At 59.1% G+C, this 12,639-nt stretch overlaps 1 protein-coding gene and 1 long non-coding RNA gene across 3 annotated transcripts; both read left to right on the forward strand.

The window, feature by feature from the left end:
* Positions 1–45: 45 nt before the first annotated feature.
* Positions 46–8,492, forward strand: PDYN (prodynorphin). Of its 2 annotated transcripts, XM_006021677.3 has the most exons (3): positions 46–307; positions 5,527–5,674; positions 6,366–8,492. In XM_006021677.3, exons 2-3 carry the CDS (start codon positions 5,546–5,548, stop codon positions 6,993–6,995), a joined length of 759 nt encoding a protein of 252 aa, XP_006021739.1. In that variant the 5' UTR covers positions 46–307; positions 5,527–5,545; the 3' UTR covers positions 6,996–8,492. The 2 variants fall into 2 exon arrangements, with proteins under 2 accessions (XP_006021739.1, XP_025057508.1); XM_025201723.1 differs by lacking the exon at positions 46–307 and having other exon boundaries at positions 5,518–5,674.
* Positions 8,493–9,627: 1,135 nt separating this feature from the next.
* Positions 9,628–12,633, forward strand: LOC102382723. The gene is made up of 3 exons (XR_323593.3): positions 9,628–9,771; positions 10,326–10,430; positions 11,382–12,633. It is a non-coding gene; the product is annotated as an uncharacterized LOC102382723 (long non-coding RNA).
* The last annotated feature ends 6 nt before the right edge of the window (positions 12,634–12,639 follow it).

The following is a 12,639-nucleotide window of genomic DNA, read 5'->3' on the forward strand; positions in this document are numbered from 1 at the left end:
CCCCTATTGGCTCCGGGGAGCCGTACCGGTGACAGGAGGAGGCTCCGTGTCAATAAAAAGAGGGCATGGGAACAGCAGGGCTGCGCTTGTGACGGGGAGCCAGCTCCGCTCTGCAGCTCTCAGAGTCAGGGGACGAGCAGCAGCTGCAGGCAGGGACTTCCCCCAGGACCAGACCGCCCTGAAGCCCAGGCAGGAGACGCCGCCCGAGCTCACAACTTTCCAAGGGAGTCTGCAGCCCCCAGAATAAACTTTCCCTTCAAGCGCAGCCTGGGCTAGGACCTGTGCTGGGGCTGGCTGCGTCCTCCAGGTAAGACCCCGTGGGGTGCTGCATCTCCCTTACGCACACCCCTGAATCTGGTGACTCGGGGGCCGAATCCTTTGCTCCAGGCTTCACTTTTCATTCCCTTGCATCCCCGTGTCTAGCAGTGCCGGCGACTCGGGTATCGATCCTGTCCTTGTTTCCAAACAGCGCCGCGTTCTCATGCCACCGACTCCGGACACTACCTGCTAGCTGTTCGGTCTATTCAAAGACCTGCAATGGTGTTGGGTGCTTCTAATCCCCCCTATATGTTTCCACCGCTGCTGTCTCTCGGTCTGTCTGTGTTTGTACATCCTTTCCTTGTGCTTCACGGCAGTGCAGGTCCTGTATCTTTTCATCTTCCACGGGCTGACAGCATTACAAAGAAAAATTTCAGAATGGACTTAAAGTGGGCTTGGGGTTAAATACAGACCCCAGATGCATATACATCTACATTGAAATGTTTATCCATCCATAAATACTAATCTATATATAAAAATGTAAATCTAGGGTCTATATGGTCTACACATGCACACGTAGTGTTGGTGTGTATGTGTGTGCATGTAAGACTGTTTCAGGTGTCAGTCTGGGCAAACTCTGCAGAGTGGTTGAATTTTTTTTCTGCATTTTCGTTTTTGCATCTGAGCATCTTTGTTTCATAAACCGAACCTGCCTGTAAGACAGTTTCAGGTCATCGGTAAAGACCCAAATGCAAATGCTGGATACAGGAAAAGATATTTTTATAATAGAGCTATTTATAGGGTCCTAAGAAGTGTCCAAAATGATTCGACCCCTTTGAGAAGGGACAAATCGTGTCGCTTGGCTAGACCAAGTGGTGGGTCAAGCGCACAGCGCCTCTGCTGTGCCTGCTCCGGGTAGATCCACAGTGCTGGATTGGGGCTAAGCATGATTAAGGAAAAGATCTTCACGTCTCTTGTGCTTTTAACCGAAGGACTCCGCAGCCCTCCTCACCCCCCGAGTGATGTGGTTGGTGTTGTTATAAAGGACCGCTTCTTGAAATCACCTGCTACAGCCTGCAGGCATAAGGAATCAGGACTCGTGGTAGAGGCGATATCTTTTATTAAACCAACTAGATTTTTGCAAAAAAAACCCTTTAATTGCAAGCTTTCCAGCACAAACCCCCTTCATCAGGCATAGGAGAAAAGATTGTAAAAGTTCTCCTGGGTGCCTGGATACTTGCTGCAGACATTGCCTTCATTTCCCTTCTTTTTCCACCTGTTTGTGAAACACGCTGTGGCGGGGCTGCTTTGTTTTCCAGCTGCACGCATGCAGTGTGCTGGGGAAAGGCCAGAGGGATCTGGCATCAACTTTATTATTTTTTTTCAAGAATTCATCTTTGAGGAGAGACCAAAGAGGAAATAATTTAGCTCCCCGGGTGCCTGTTTCATGAAGTTATGAATAGCTCTAGCTATGTTATAACCGAAGCGGTTTTGCAGCCTGGAAGCATAGCACCCGTTAACAGCGTGTCAGACCGTCTACCCAAGCAGCTGTCTATCCAGGGTGCACGCACTGGTGTGTATGCGTGTGTGTGTGTGCACCCATTCATTATTGCATAGGTCCGCACTGGGGAGGGACCTTTGGGTGCTGGAGAGCTGGCGTGCTGAGAGGAGCTACAGGCAGGATTGCCGTCACGAAGCCCCGGCCTCTGACTGCACCGGGTGTGGGTGTCGTGTGCGGCATGTTACACCGCAAGTGTCAGGGAAACGTTCTCCTCTCGCGCGGTGCTAAACGCTCCTATAATTTATCACATCTGTTTTCAAACATCTCTGCAATCAATATTCTCGCAGGCACGTCGGGCGGTGCCTGGCTTTTCCCCACAGCTGGCAGGGCTCCTCTTCTGGTCTCCTCGGTGAAATATGAAATCCAATAAGCAGAGAGTCAGGATTTTAATTCCCTGCTCTTGTAGCTTATAAGGTGCCTTAAATCATCCCGAGAGAAATCAATGAACGGGAGCGGATTGCCAGAAATGCCACAGATAATAGGGGTCTGTCCTCCGCCCCTTGTTTCAGAGCCAGCGTTCGTCACCGAGCCGAAGTGCAGAAAACCCTGGAGGGAGAAAAATCCAGGCTCCAGGCTGTCACTCAGACCTTGCGTGAGCAGATGCTGCTGCACCAAAGTCAGCAGAGAGGTAGCTCGGTACCCGGGGCCTTGAGCCTTTGGGAAAGGAGGTAGAGGAGAAGCCTAACTCCTACCGAAGTGAAGGCCGCGGGAGTGGCATGCTTACTGCATGCTTTGCTCCATGCCGGGGGGGCCGCGTGAGAGCCAGGCTGCAAATCCCCCTCTCCCACACCCTTCCCTGGGGCTCAGAGACCTTCACAGCAGTAATAGAAATGTAGGCGGCTTTGCTGACATCTTGCTGCCTTCCTCAGCCTACAGCACCACTCATCATCACTCAGGAGAGGACGCAGGCATGGGATGGCCGGGGGATAGAAATGGAGCCGTGCGTGTCACTGTAGCTGGCATGTGGCCTCTGTGTCTTCCTTGTTCTTTTCTTCTTATTCATCCCCACCTTTTGTGTCCTCCTCGCAGGCGTTTCCATACCAACCCTTCCTCCCTGTGTCTTGTGCCCTTTTTCTTCGTCTTCTGTGCAGATCTGTGACCTCCCACCTTGCAGCTGGAAAGCCTTCCTGACGGGGCTGTTGCAAACCCCACCAGGTCTGGAACGGCTGGAGCTGCATTTCCAGTTGCGCCTTTGCAGCTGCACTCAGGACATTTTCTCTTATTGGTTTGATGGCGCCTCATCCCCTATTCCTGTTTCTAGCAACCCATGGCAGGAGGGGCAGAGAGGGAGGGTGGTTTCATGCTGGGAGGAAGGGAAAAACTCTTGTTGTTCTCTTCCACGGGTTTGCTACGTGGCCTTCGGCAAGCCGGTCTCCCCAGTCTGTGCCTCCTTAGCCCACTTTGAAAAACGTATGCCCAGTTTCACAGGCAGGTTGTGAGGCTCCCTGGCTTCGAGATCCCAGGTGGAAGATGCTGCCTCCACAGAAATCATTGTCATCGTGCCACCGTTCGTTTACCGCGCGGCCCTGTCCCGGGTCCCAACCTGGTGGAGTTTGCATTCTTTTAATTTTGCACACCCGGCACGTGACAAATGCAGATCATCCCAATTACATTTCAATTCAGCAGGGGTAGCATTAGCTTTTCTTCATCAGTCTCCGTGACCGCCCATTAGCAGACACGGGCTGAGAATACAGCGCGCTGCAGGTCTGTGAAAGGGCTCCAGCGCTCCTCGATCGGCGGGCATAAACACCTGCTTACGAACATGTTCGGTGCAACGACCCCGCTCACGCGCTGTCTGCCACAGGCGAGGTTTCCTCTGCATCTGGGGAGTTGAAAGTCCCTTACTTTATTTTCCTACCGATAGAAGGGAAATGGAGCAAGTGCCTTCCCTCCCCAGGCCAGCAGTGTTTCCTGGCTTGCTAACCCACCCGCTTCCCTATTCTCAGGGGAATCCAGGTGGCAGAAAGGTGTTATATCAAATACCAGTCCGGTTGCTGCAACCACATGGAAGCCGGGCAAAATGAGCGCGTGCTGCTGGGGCACCTTTGGTCTCCTCGTCTCTCACGGGTGAAGGTGCTTGGAAGACATGAGGCAGGAGGGGCTGGTTGCCCACCTGTGGGGGTGTCGGTGTGGAAGCCCTGGTGGGACGTGGGAGGAAGGGTGTGTGGAGAGTTTGCAAAGGAGGAAGCTTATTGTCGAGGGGGCATTAGCAGACATTTGGAGAAGCCTTTCAGATGCTTTCTGCACTTGCCCCGGATGGAAATCCCAACCGAGACGGCCGGTCTCATTCGCCAGTTCTATGTGCTGTGGCCTCGATGCACCCGACTGCTTGGGCATCGATCCAGGCAGGATGGGGGTGCCCAGCTGGCATCTTATTTCTTGAAATTCGATGAGGTCCCGAATGGAGTCTGCTCCCCTCCATCTCCAGGTCCTCCCAGGAGGTCAAACCCCAGGGGTACGACATGTTCCCTGCAGCAGGGACCCGGGGGTGGCAGAGATACGGCTCCCTGGTGATGGCAACATGCAAGCCTTGAATTCAGCCCTCGGCGCCCCTCCCCTGCCCCCTGCGAGTGAATAGCTGTCCCCGATTCCTATGGTTTTCCTCTTCAAGGCCATGTGCGCAAAGCAGTGATTCATCCTCTCCAAGCCACTCCAGAGCGCAGGGCTGACAATGCAGCAGAGACGCGCGTGCTGCTGGTGATTGAAAGCGGCTGCCCTTAGCACGGCGCACAAAGGCCTTTGCAACAGCCGTCTTTGAATGGCTGCACCAGGAGGAGCAGGTCCCCGAGTGACTGCTCCAAAAGCTGGCGGGGGTCCAGCCTGTAGGGACCGAGCGGAGGAGGCAGGTCCTGGATGCGCAGACAGGCACAGCCACCCCGGGAGCACCGAGGCACGTGTCAGAAACCTCCAGTCGGGTCGGGGCTGCCCTAAGGGAGGGGGGCAAAAGGCCAGATCTTCAGCCAGGGTGGAGGCAAATCAGCTTCCATGGAGCTGGGCTTGGCTGGGGTGGTGGGACCCTGGGTGACACGTGGGTGGGAGCTGGGGGTTTCGGGGCCTGCAGGTGAGCGCGCGTTTGCAGGCCGGTGCATGCACACACACGTGCGATGCTCTGCTACTACTGGGCTGCAAGCTCTGGCTCTTTGCTCCTGCTATAGCAGAGATCAGCCAAGACACCCTCCTGCCACGCGGAGCACACAGCAAGGTACCACTGCCTCACACCAGCCGGGCTGCCCTGCAGGACTCTTCGGGAGCCATTTCCCACACATGCCGGGTGACCGACATGCACAGGCTGCGCCAAGTGCAAGTGCAAAGCCCATTTCTTTGTACAGTTATGGCAAGTGCCTTCCCATCTGGGCAGCCTAGAGTGAAGCTGGGCTCTCCTGAAACCTTATCCAGTGCCTTACCTGCCTGGCCCATCTCCCAGCAGGTCCCAGAGAAGCCCCTTCAGCTCCCAACAGGGTTACTCCAGTAGCTATAGCCCTGCAGACTGGTCTCACTGGAGTGCCCAAGCACCAGCACCCGAGATGGGGCTGCCTCTGCTCCCAGCTCCTCTCTGGCTCAGGGAGCCCTGCCAGGTTCCCGCAGACCCATGAGATGGGCAAAGAGGGGCCCGTTCCCTGGGTTTGTGCTGGAAGTGCCCACGTCCCGCTGCCTGGGGTGAGATGTAACCTGCCTCTCGCGGTCTCCTGTCTCTCTCCCCGCTGCAGGAGGTGCTTGCTGGGCAGAATGGAGTGGCAGGTGCTGGTGCTGGCTGCCTGCCTGGGCTTGGCTGACCCGGCCTCCGCGGACTGTGCCGCCCAGTGCTCCGCGTGTGCCGCGCAGACCCAGGATGCAGAGCAGAGCATCAATCCGCTGGTGAGTGCTGGGCACGGCGGGGCGGTGCTGGCATTCCCCGTTAAAACGCAGCCGAGCAGACAGCGCTCTCAGCGACTTTTGTCCTGAGTGTAAGAGCTGAAATGGCAGGCAAGACCTCACCCTGCAGCTTGCGTCGGGCCTTGCCAGGGGAGGGCAGGATAAGTGGTAGTGGGTCCCTGCCTCTGTCTGCTGGATTGCAGCAGGACATTTCACTTGCAAACTTAGCAGCTTACATCATGCACACGCAGAAAGGCATTTATCGGATCGGGCTCCAGCCCCAGAAAGCATGACTTACTACTTCCTGAGGCCAGTCCATCAGCTCAGGGATGGCATGCCTGGGATGTCCACTGATTTTAGGATTATTATAGCAAAGCCCAACAGTGGGCTGCATTCCCCACCGCCCTGCACCCAGGGCAGCTCTAACCCTGATGCCAAGCACGCGCGGACGCTCCTGCTCTAATCTGATGGCATCTCCTGCCCATTCGGCAAGGGGGTGAAGCATGGTGCCAAGGGCCAGGAAATGCAGAAACCAGGCCACGAGGCCAGGGGGCTCCACCGACTGGTCCCTCTTTCTGCATCCAGGCCAGACCCTGGGTGTTAGCATGCCCCACTTCTCCCCGGGGTGGCTGCTTGTTGGAGGCTGAGAAGTGGCAGCAGGGGTCATGGCTGTGCCCTCCCCGGTGTGTTGCAGATCTGTGCGCTGGAGTGCCAGGGCTCGTTGCTGTCGGGCGCCGAGTGGGAGAAGTGCCAGGGTGCCCTGTCCCTCCTCACCCCCTTTCTGGCAGCAGCGGAGGGTCAGGACCCGTCCCCACTGGAGGTGGAGGCCGACGGGAGCCCTGGCCTGGCGGAGACGTCCGGTGGCCCCGTGAAGCGCTACGGCGGCTTCATGAAGAAGCTGGACAAGAACAAGATCTTCTCCCTGCTGCGCGAGAACGCCCACAGCAAGGGCGGTCTGCACAAGAAGTACGGCGGCTTCTCCCGCAAGCTGGGCGAGCGGGAGGCCTTGGAGATGCCAGAGGATGACCCGGCGCTGGAGCCCGGGGACGAGCCCGAGGACGGGGGCCTCAAGGACGAGATGAAGCGCTACGGCGGCTTCCTCCGCAAGTACCCCAAGAGGAGCTCGGAGCAGGCGGCCGAGGGCGACGGGCCGAAGCCGGAGGACCTGCACAAGCGCTACGGCGGCTTCATGCGCCGCATCCGCCCCAAGCTCAAGTGGGACAATCAGAAGCGCTACGGCGGCTTCCTGCGGCGCCAGTTCAAGGTGACGACACGGTCAGACGAGGACCCCAGCATCTACTCGGGGGAGGTCTTGGACCTATAGAGCCCCCCCCACCCTATCTCCCACCACCCGAAACATTTCCTGTAGGGACTGCATCGCTCATCCCGGCCCGTGTCCCCCCGTGCTCAGCCAGGCAGTGCAGGTCTCCATAGACAGAGACGGTCACCACCCAGCTGCTGCTTCCCCAAAGAGCCAGAGGTTTAGGGTTGGGCGGGGGCTGCGTCCTGCAGCCTTCCCCGCATGGGCTCTGTCCGTCGCGGTTCTGGGATTGGGATCTGCCTCTGTTCCCAGCACCGGACAGGCAGCCCCAGACCTGGGTTAATTCCAGCCCCTTTGCCCAACAGCTGGTCCACCCACCTCGCAGTTGTTAGGAGATGGCCCAAGCCAGCCCACCGTGCCCGCCTGTGCAACACCCCGCACCCGGGGAGAAGTGTAGGCCTGCGTCGAAACCCCCGGGGTGACCCCTTCGGTCTATAGCCGGCGCACCAGGTCCAAATGCCCCCAGGCTGGGATGCAGCTCCAGGTCTGACCCACCACGGTGTCCCCTCTGCAGAGGCCCCGAGCACCGGTGCTGCAGCTCACTTCAAACACGGAGCAGTGGCCTTGCCTGCTGTTCGTCCTCCTTGGCTCTATTCGCGCCGTTCCCTCTGCTCAGCCGGGCACGATGCTCGTGCTGCACTTGCGCACGCTGCACCCCGCTCTGCGTCTCCGAGGGGAGTGGGTTTGTCCTCCGCTGACCTGATGTCTCTCCAGCTCCATTGCAGCCGCGTGGCTTTGCCAGGCACCATGATGGAGGGAGAACAAAGGGGTCACCTTCTTGACACCCCGATTCGATCTCTGCACTGCTGCCCCTTGGGGGGGGGTCTCTGTGCCCAGGCATGGAGCGAGGGGAAGACGTCCCGCTGCTGGCACTGCCCTATTCTTTGTGCCCCGGTGAGGCTGGCGCACATGGGATCAGAGCTGCTGGTAATTCGGCGCCACTTTGAGTGTCCTTCGCAGTCTCCGTCCTATTGCGCACACTCAGAGGGGATGCTGCTCGCACAGAACGAAGCCCGGGGGCCAGCGCTGAAAGCCAGGCTCGTGGCCCGATGCTGCCAGCCAGCACGCCGCTCTCCTCCCGTGAGCTCCGAAATGCAGCTGGCCCACAGAGACCCCCACGATTTGGATGGGACAATCGTATGGCTCCATTGCAGTCCATGGGGTGAGACTGGGGCCAGTTTGCCAAGGGAAAGGGGTCAGGATCCAGCTGTCTGAAGGGCTTACCCCAGGGGGTCACTCTGGCTGGGACGGGAAGGGGTAGCAGGGCATCTCCATTTCCCCTTGATAACGGGCAACGCTGGGGAGATCAAGATTCACGGAAGCCCCCTGGCAACGGGGACCGCCGAGGTTGGGGTACCGTGGGGCCGCGCTGCCTGGCTGAGCCCCTGCCACCCCCCGCAGTCGCTCGCTCCCTTGTGCTGTTTGTGAAGCGTGCAGGTCGCCCGGAGTCTGCCTCCGGTCCCTTTTTTTTGTTATTTGGTTTACAAGAATCAATAAATACCGATGTCATTAGGTCTGGCTCTGCTTTGGCCCATCCTTCCCGTCGTTGGCTCCGTGCTGGCGCTGCCTCTCCTCCCCGCCGCTGGCCGCAGCGTGCAGGGGTCGCCAGCTTGGGGCGGGTGCAGCCATCCCAAAGGGACAGGGCAGACGCCTTGCTGATCCCTGGATCCCAAGAGGGCAGCTCAGCCCAGCCCAACCCCATGTGGGAGGGGGACCTGTGTGTGCCAGGGGCGTCACACGAATGTGTGGGCCCCGGGTCGGGGGCAGCAGGCGTCACAGCTGCAAGGGCAGAGAGGAAGAAGCAAGGGACACCCCCTCCTCGGGCTATGGGGCATAGGGGGTGCTCCCCTGCAGCAGGGGAGAAGACCCCTGATTTCTGCCACTGCCATCCTGGCGGGCGAGCAGGGCCAGCGTGCGTTGGCAGGTGTCTGTGACCGGCATCGGGAGCCCACGGACACTGGGGACTCACGGTTTCAGGAGGAGCTTGGAAGACAAGCCACAAGCACCCCCGCAGCCCCTGGCTCCCAGCTCTTCTCCTCCCCGGGCAGCTGCCTTGAAGGCCTTTAGCCCCGTGTGCTGCCCTCGGTGCCCCGCTCTGCAACACGGGGGGCAGCCCGCGCCCCATTGCAGCAGCCGTGTCAGGTGAGGAGGGCGCCTGGTCCTTCTCCGCTCGCCAGCGAGATGCGGCTGCTACCTGCCTTCCCCATCTTCACCCCCGCCCTAGAACTCTGCCCTGCCTTCCACACCCGCGGCTTTCAGGGGCTCGCTCCTGATTTACCCCTGTGTAAACAGGACCAGACTCAAGCGGCTCCTGCAGCCACCCTGTAAAAGCCGCATATTAAAGCTAACACATGCTCACTATGGTGACAGGTAGGAAACCAAAGGGCTGGAGCAGCTGCCGTGAGCTCTTACAAAGCAGGAACCGGTGATCAACCACTTCTGAACAAGGCAGGATCTGGAGTAGGCAGGATCTGCAATGGGAGGAAAGAGGGCTTGAGGATGGCATGGAGGGGTGGACGCATCCTCCTCCCAGCCAGGCCTGGAGGAGTTAACAGCCCCCCTGGGGGGGGGCAGGGGGAGTTTGGGAGAAGGAGAACAACCCTCAGCTGGGGCTGGTTAGGAGGAGGCAGCTGTGCAGCATCTCCGTGCCCTCAGGACAGCTGTGCTGAGCTGGGGGAGGAAGCTGCCAGCGTGTCCTGCTGTCCTGGCGGCCGTCTGAGGCTGCCTTTGCTCCGGATGCATGGCCAGATGCTCCCTTCTGCAGCAGGGCTGCGAGCAGGTACTCCGAGTGGGTCGGGGACCCGGGCTGCTCTGGTGTCTCTCTCTCAGGGAAGGTCTCCTGTGCTTGGCCTGGCTGAGTCCAGGTGAGGGGGGCTCCGGGAGACCCGCGGGGGCTGAATATAGCATGCCTGGGCTGTGAGCTGGGGGGCTGCACCTCTTCTCCTCTCTCCCGGGAGCTCAGGATGTGCCTGTGCTGCGCGGTGCAGCATGGAGGTGATACAAGGCACCTGGCTGAGATGCAGCAGGGCCTGCCCAGTGGTGCTCGGGGATGCCCGCACCTCTGCTTGGAGCTCCTTTTGGCTCCGTTTGAGTCACTGAGGCATGAAGCAGCAGCTGCCTTGCAGCCAGCTCCTGCCCTTGCCGTGGCCTAACCCCGGAGGGACGTGGCCGTAGGGAAACGGTACATAAACGCCTGGTCTAGCAGCACAGGGCTCCGGCTGCAGTCAGCCGTGGCCGAAGGCAGCAGACTGGGTTGTGTTGCTCGTACATCTGGGCTCTGCGGATGGCGCAGGCACGTGAGAGGGGGCCGTTGCAATCTTCTGCCCACCCCAGGAGCAGGCTGCGGGGATGAGAACCACGTTCCCTCTTTCGGTGGTGGAGCCGCCACGTGCCCGTGATTGTGCTACGGAGGCTGCCTGCGATGCGGCTCGCAATAAGGTGCGGAGCTCATGGGTGGGGGGAGGCAGCAGGTTATAGGGACGTGGGAGCCCTGGGTCGGCTGGGCAGGTAACCTCGGCCTGGACGTGCACATCTGGGAATCTGTTTGCAATGGGAGGAAGAAGTAAGCGGGGCAGAGGGGTCTTGTCCGAAGCAGGGCAAATCTGCGGTCCCCTCTGCCACTGAAACAGCCCCCTGGCAATCTGGGTCTCTTCCAGCCTGGCTCCTCTCTGAAGGCAGACGTACCCCAGGTGTTAAAGGATTTTGGCATGTACGTATGGCATGCGTAACTCTGGCAGCAGGCGCAGGCTTCCCCCGCCCAGGGAGAGCAAGGGCCCTGCTCTCTGGTATCCAGTCCGCGAGCTCCACTTAGTGGCGGCTCCGAGGCAGAGAAGCATGAGCAGACGGCGTTTAAAACCCAGGTGTGGAGAGAGAGAAGCCAGGGGCTCTTGTAGGTAGGAGCTGGGAGCTGAAGGGAACTGCTAGCCTCATAAAAAGGGATTTGCAGTAACACACCCCGAGCTGGGTCTCTCCAGGCCTGCGGGACACACGCGACCTCTTCAGAGAAACCTTTGGAGTCAAACTGGAGTCACTACCGCTTTAAAATTGCTCCCCCCACCCCACCTTTACATTTCCTTCAGACTAATTAAAAAAACCTCTTTGAGTCGTATGTGGACAGGAGGCGTTGTGGCCTTTCGGGGCAGCTGGGGTGCGTGTGTAAATGGGGAAGGACACGTGGGGTGGGAGTGGGGGTGTTGCAACAGGAAACCTCCTCGTGTGCCATAATGTCTTGGCCCAGGTCGGCAGCCTCTCGCTGTTGCCTCTCGGCATCTGCCTCCCCGAGCCGCTCTGACATGTGCTAACAAGGTGTGATCTTGGCCGCAGGGAGCAAGGGTAATGGATGATGGCAGGTTCATTTATTTATCTACTTTTTTTCCTTTCCCCTCCAAGGAAAACCCAAAGGTAATGCTTCTGGGCCGTGGCACGTGCAGGCATCAGCCTTTCTCTTAAGGTCGTGCTCCCCCCTCAGCTGTACGCCGCTTGGAGCGCCTGCCGTTCCCAGCACAGCCGTTGCACCCCGACCCCATTTCACCCGAGGCTCGTGACCCGGGATCCTTGCAGAAAGCACCGCGCTCCTCGAGCTTGCAGCCGCGCCTTTGCACGGACACTTCCCATTTGAAGCTGCCCTTTCCCTCCGCTGGCCTTGGCTTTGGACAGGCGCTGGGGGGTGGTTTGAATGTGAGCCACTTTGCCGCTTCTGAGCGAGCAGACCTGGGGGTGCCCTGTGCGAGGGGCCAGGGAGGATGGCGGAGAAACTCCCCGGGCTGCAGAGAGGTTCTGGCAGCAGGTGCTGAGCTGCAGGGTTTGACAATGCTGCAGTCTTCCCGGAGCAGTGACCACAGGTCACCTGGACCGTGCTTTATTGCACCGTGATGTTCCTTCTTGCTCGTGTGCGGTGTTGCACATGGTTGGCTTTATTCATTGCAGCATTTCTGTGTAGTAGGCAAATGAGACCCAGTACCAAACCCTCCTCCCAAAGCCAACTTCTCTGCAGTTGGCTTTGAGCTTGGGCAGCCTGAGCTGCTCCAGGACCCGTTCCTGCCTATGCTTCCTGGTCCCGTGAGGCGAGAAATACTCATGCCTACGAGGCAGGCAAGCTCCCCTGCAGACAGCAAGGCTCCCCGGGTGCTGCTGCTGGGTGAGGGGCTTTGGGGGATGCCCCGAGTCCTGCCCTGCGGGAGCAAAGCTTCACTTCCCAGAGGAAAGTGAAAGGCCAGCTATGCAGAAACCAGCTGTACCCAGGTCACCTGGCCTGACGCTCCTGTGAGGACGCACAATTCAGCACTCGGACACAGCTTATGCCTGGTGAGAAAGGGATGTTGCCCTCTTTCATTTAACCTTCGTTGCCCCCCAGGTTGACCTGTAGTGCGGAGACTCCCAGCTGGGCACCAGGTCAACCCCATGCGTTCCTATGGCAGGTGGACCTGTTGTCTGGAGAGCTGAGGCCAGGCACCGGTCAACAGCGTGGACCACAGCCCCCCTCCCTTCTGTCTGTAGTCCGGTCTCGAGACAAATTGCCCTCTGCAAGGGGCCCTGCCCCCAGTGTCTGGGGCCGACCAAGGCTTCACAGCACTGTGTTCAGCAAGGTTGCTCCTTCCCAAGCTCTGGCCCAGCCAGTGGTGCAGGGGGCTGGACCCGATGCTCTTCC

Source organism: Alligator sinensis, unplaced genomic scaffold, assembly GCF_000455745.1.
Source record: "Alligator sinensis unplaced genomic scaffold, ASM45574v1 scaffold752_1, whole genome shotgun sequence".
Lineage (NCBI taxonomy): Eukaryota > Metazoa > Chordata > Crocodylia > Alligatoridae > Alligator > Alligator sinensis.

Bases quoted from the DNA above. Each gene is read 5' to 3' on its own strand.
- PDYN (XM_006021677.3), top strand. From the start codon at position 5,546: ATGGAGTGGCAGGTGCTGGTGCTGGCTGCCTGCCTGGGCTTGGCTGAC. The intron at 5,675-6,365 runs GTGAGTGCTGGG...GGTGTGTTGCAG, and splicing joins AGCAGAGCATCAATCCGCTG to ATCTGTGCGCTGGAGTGCCA.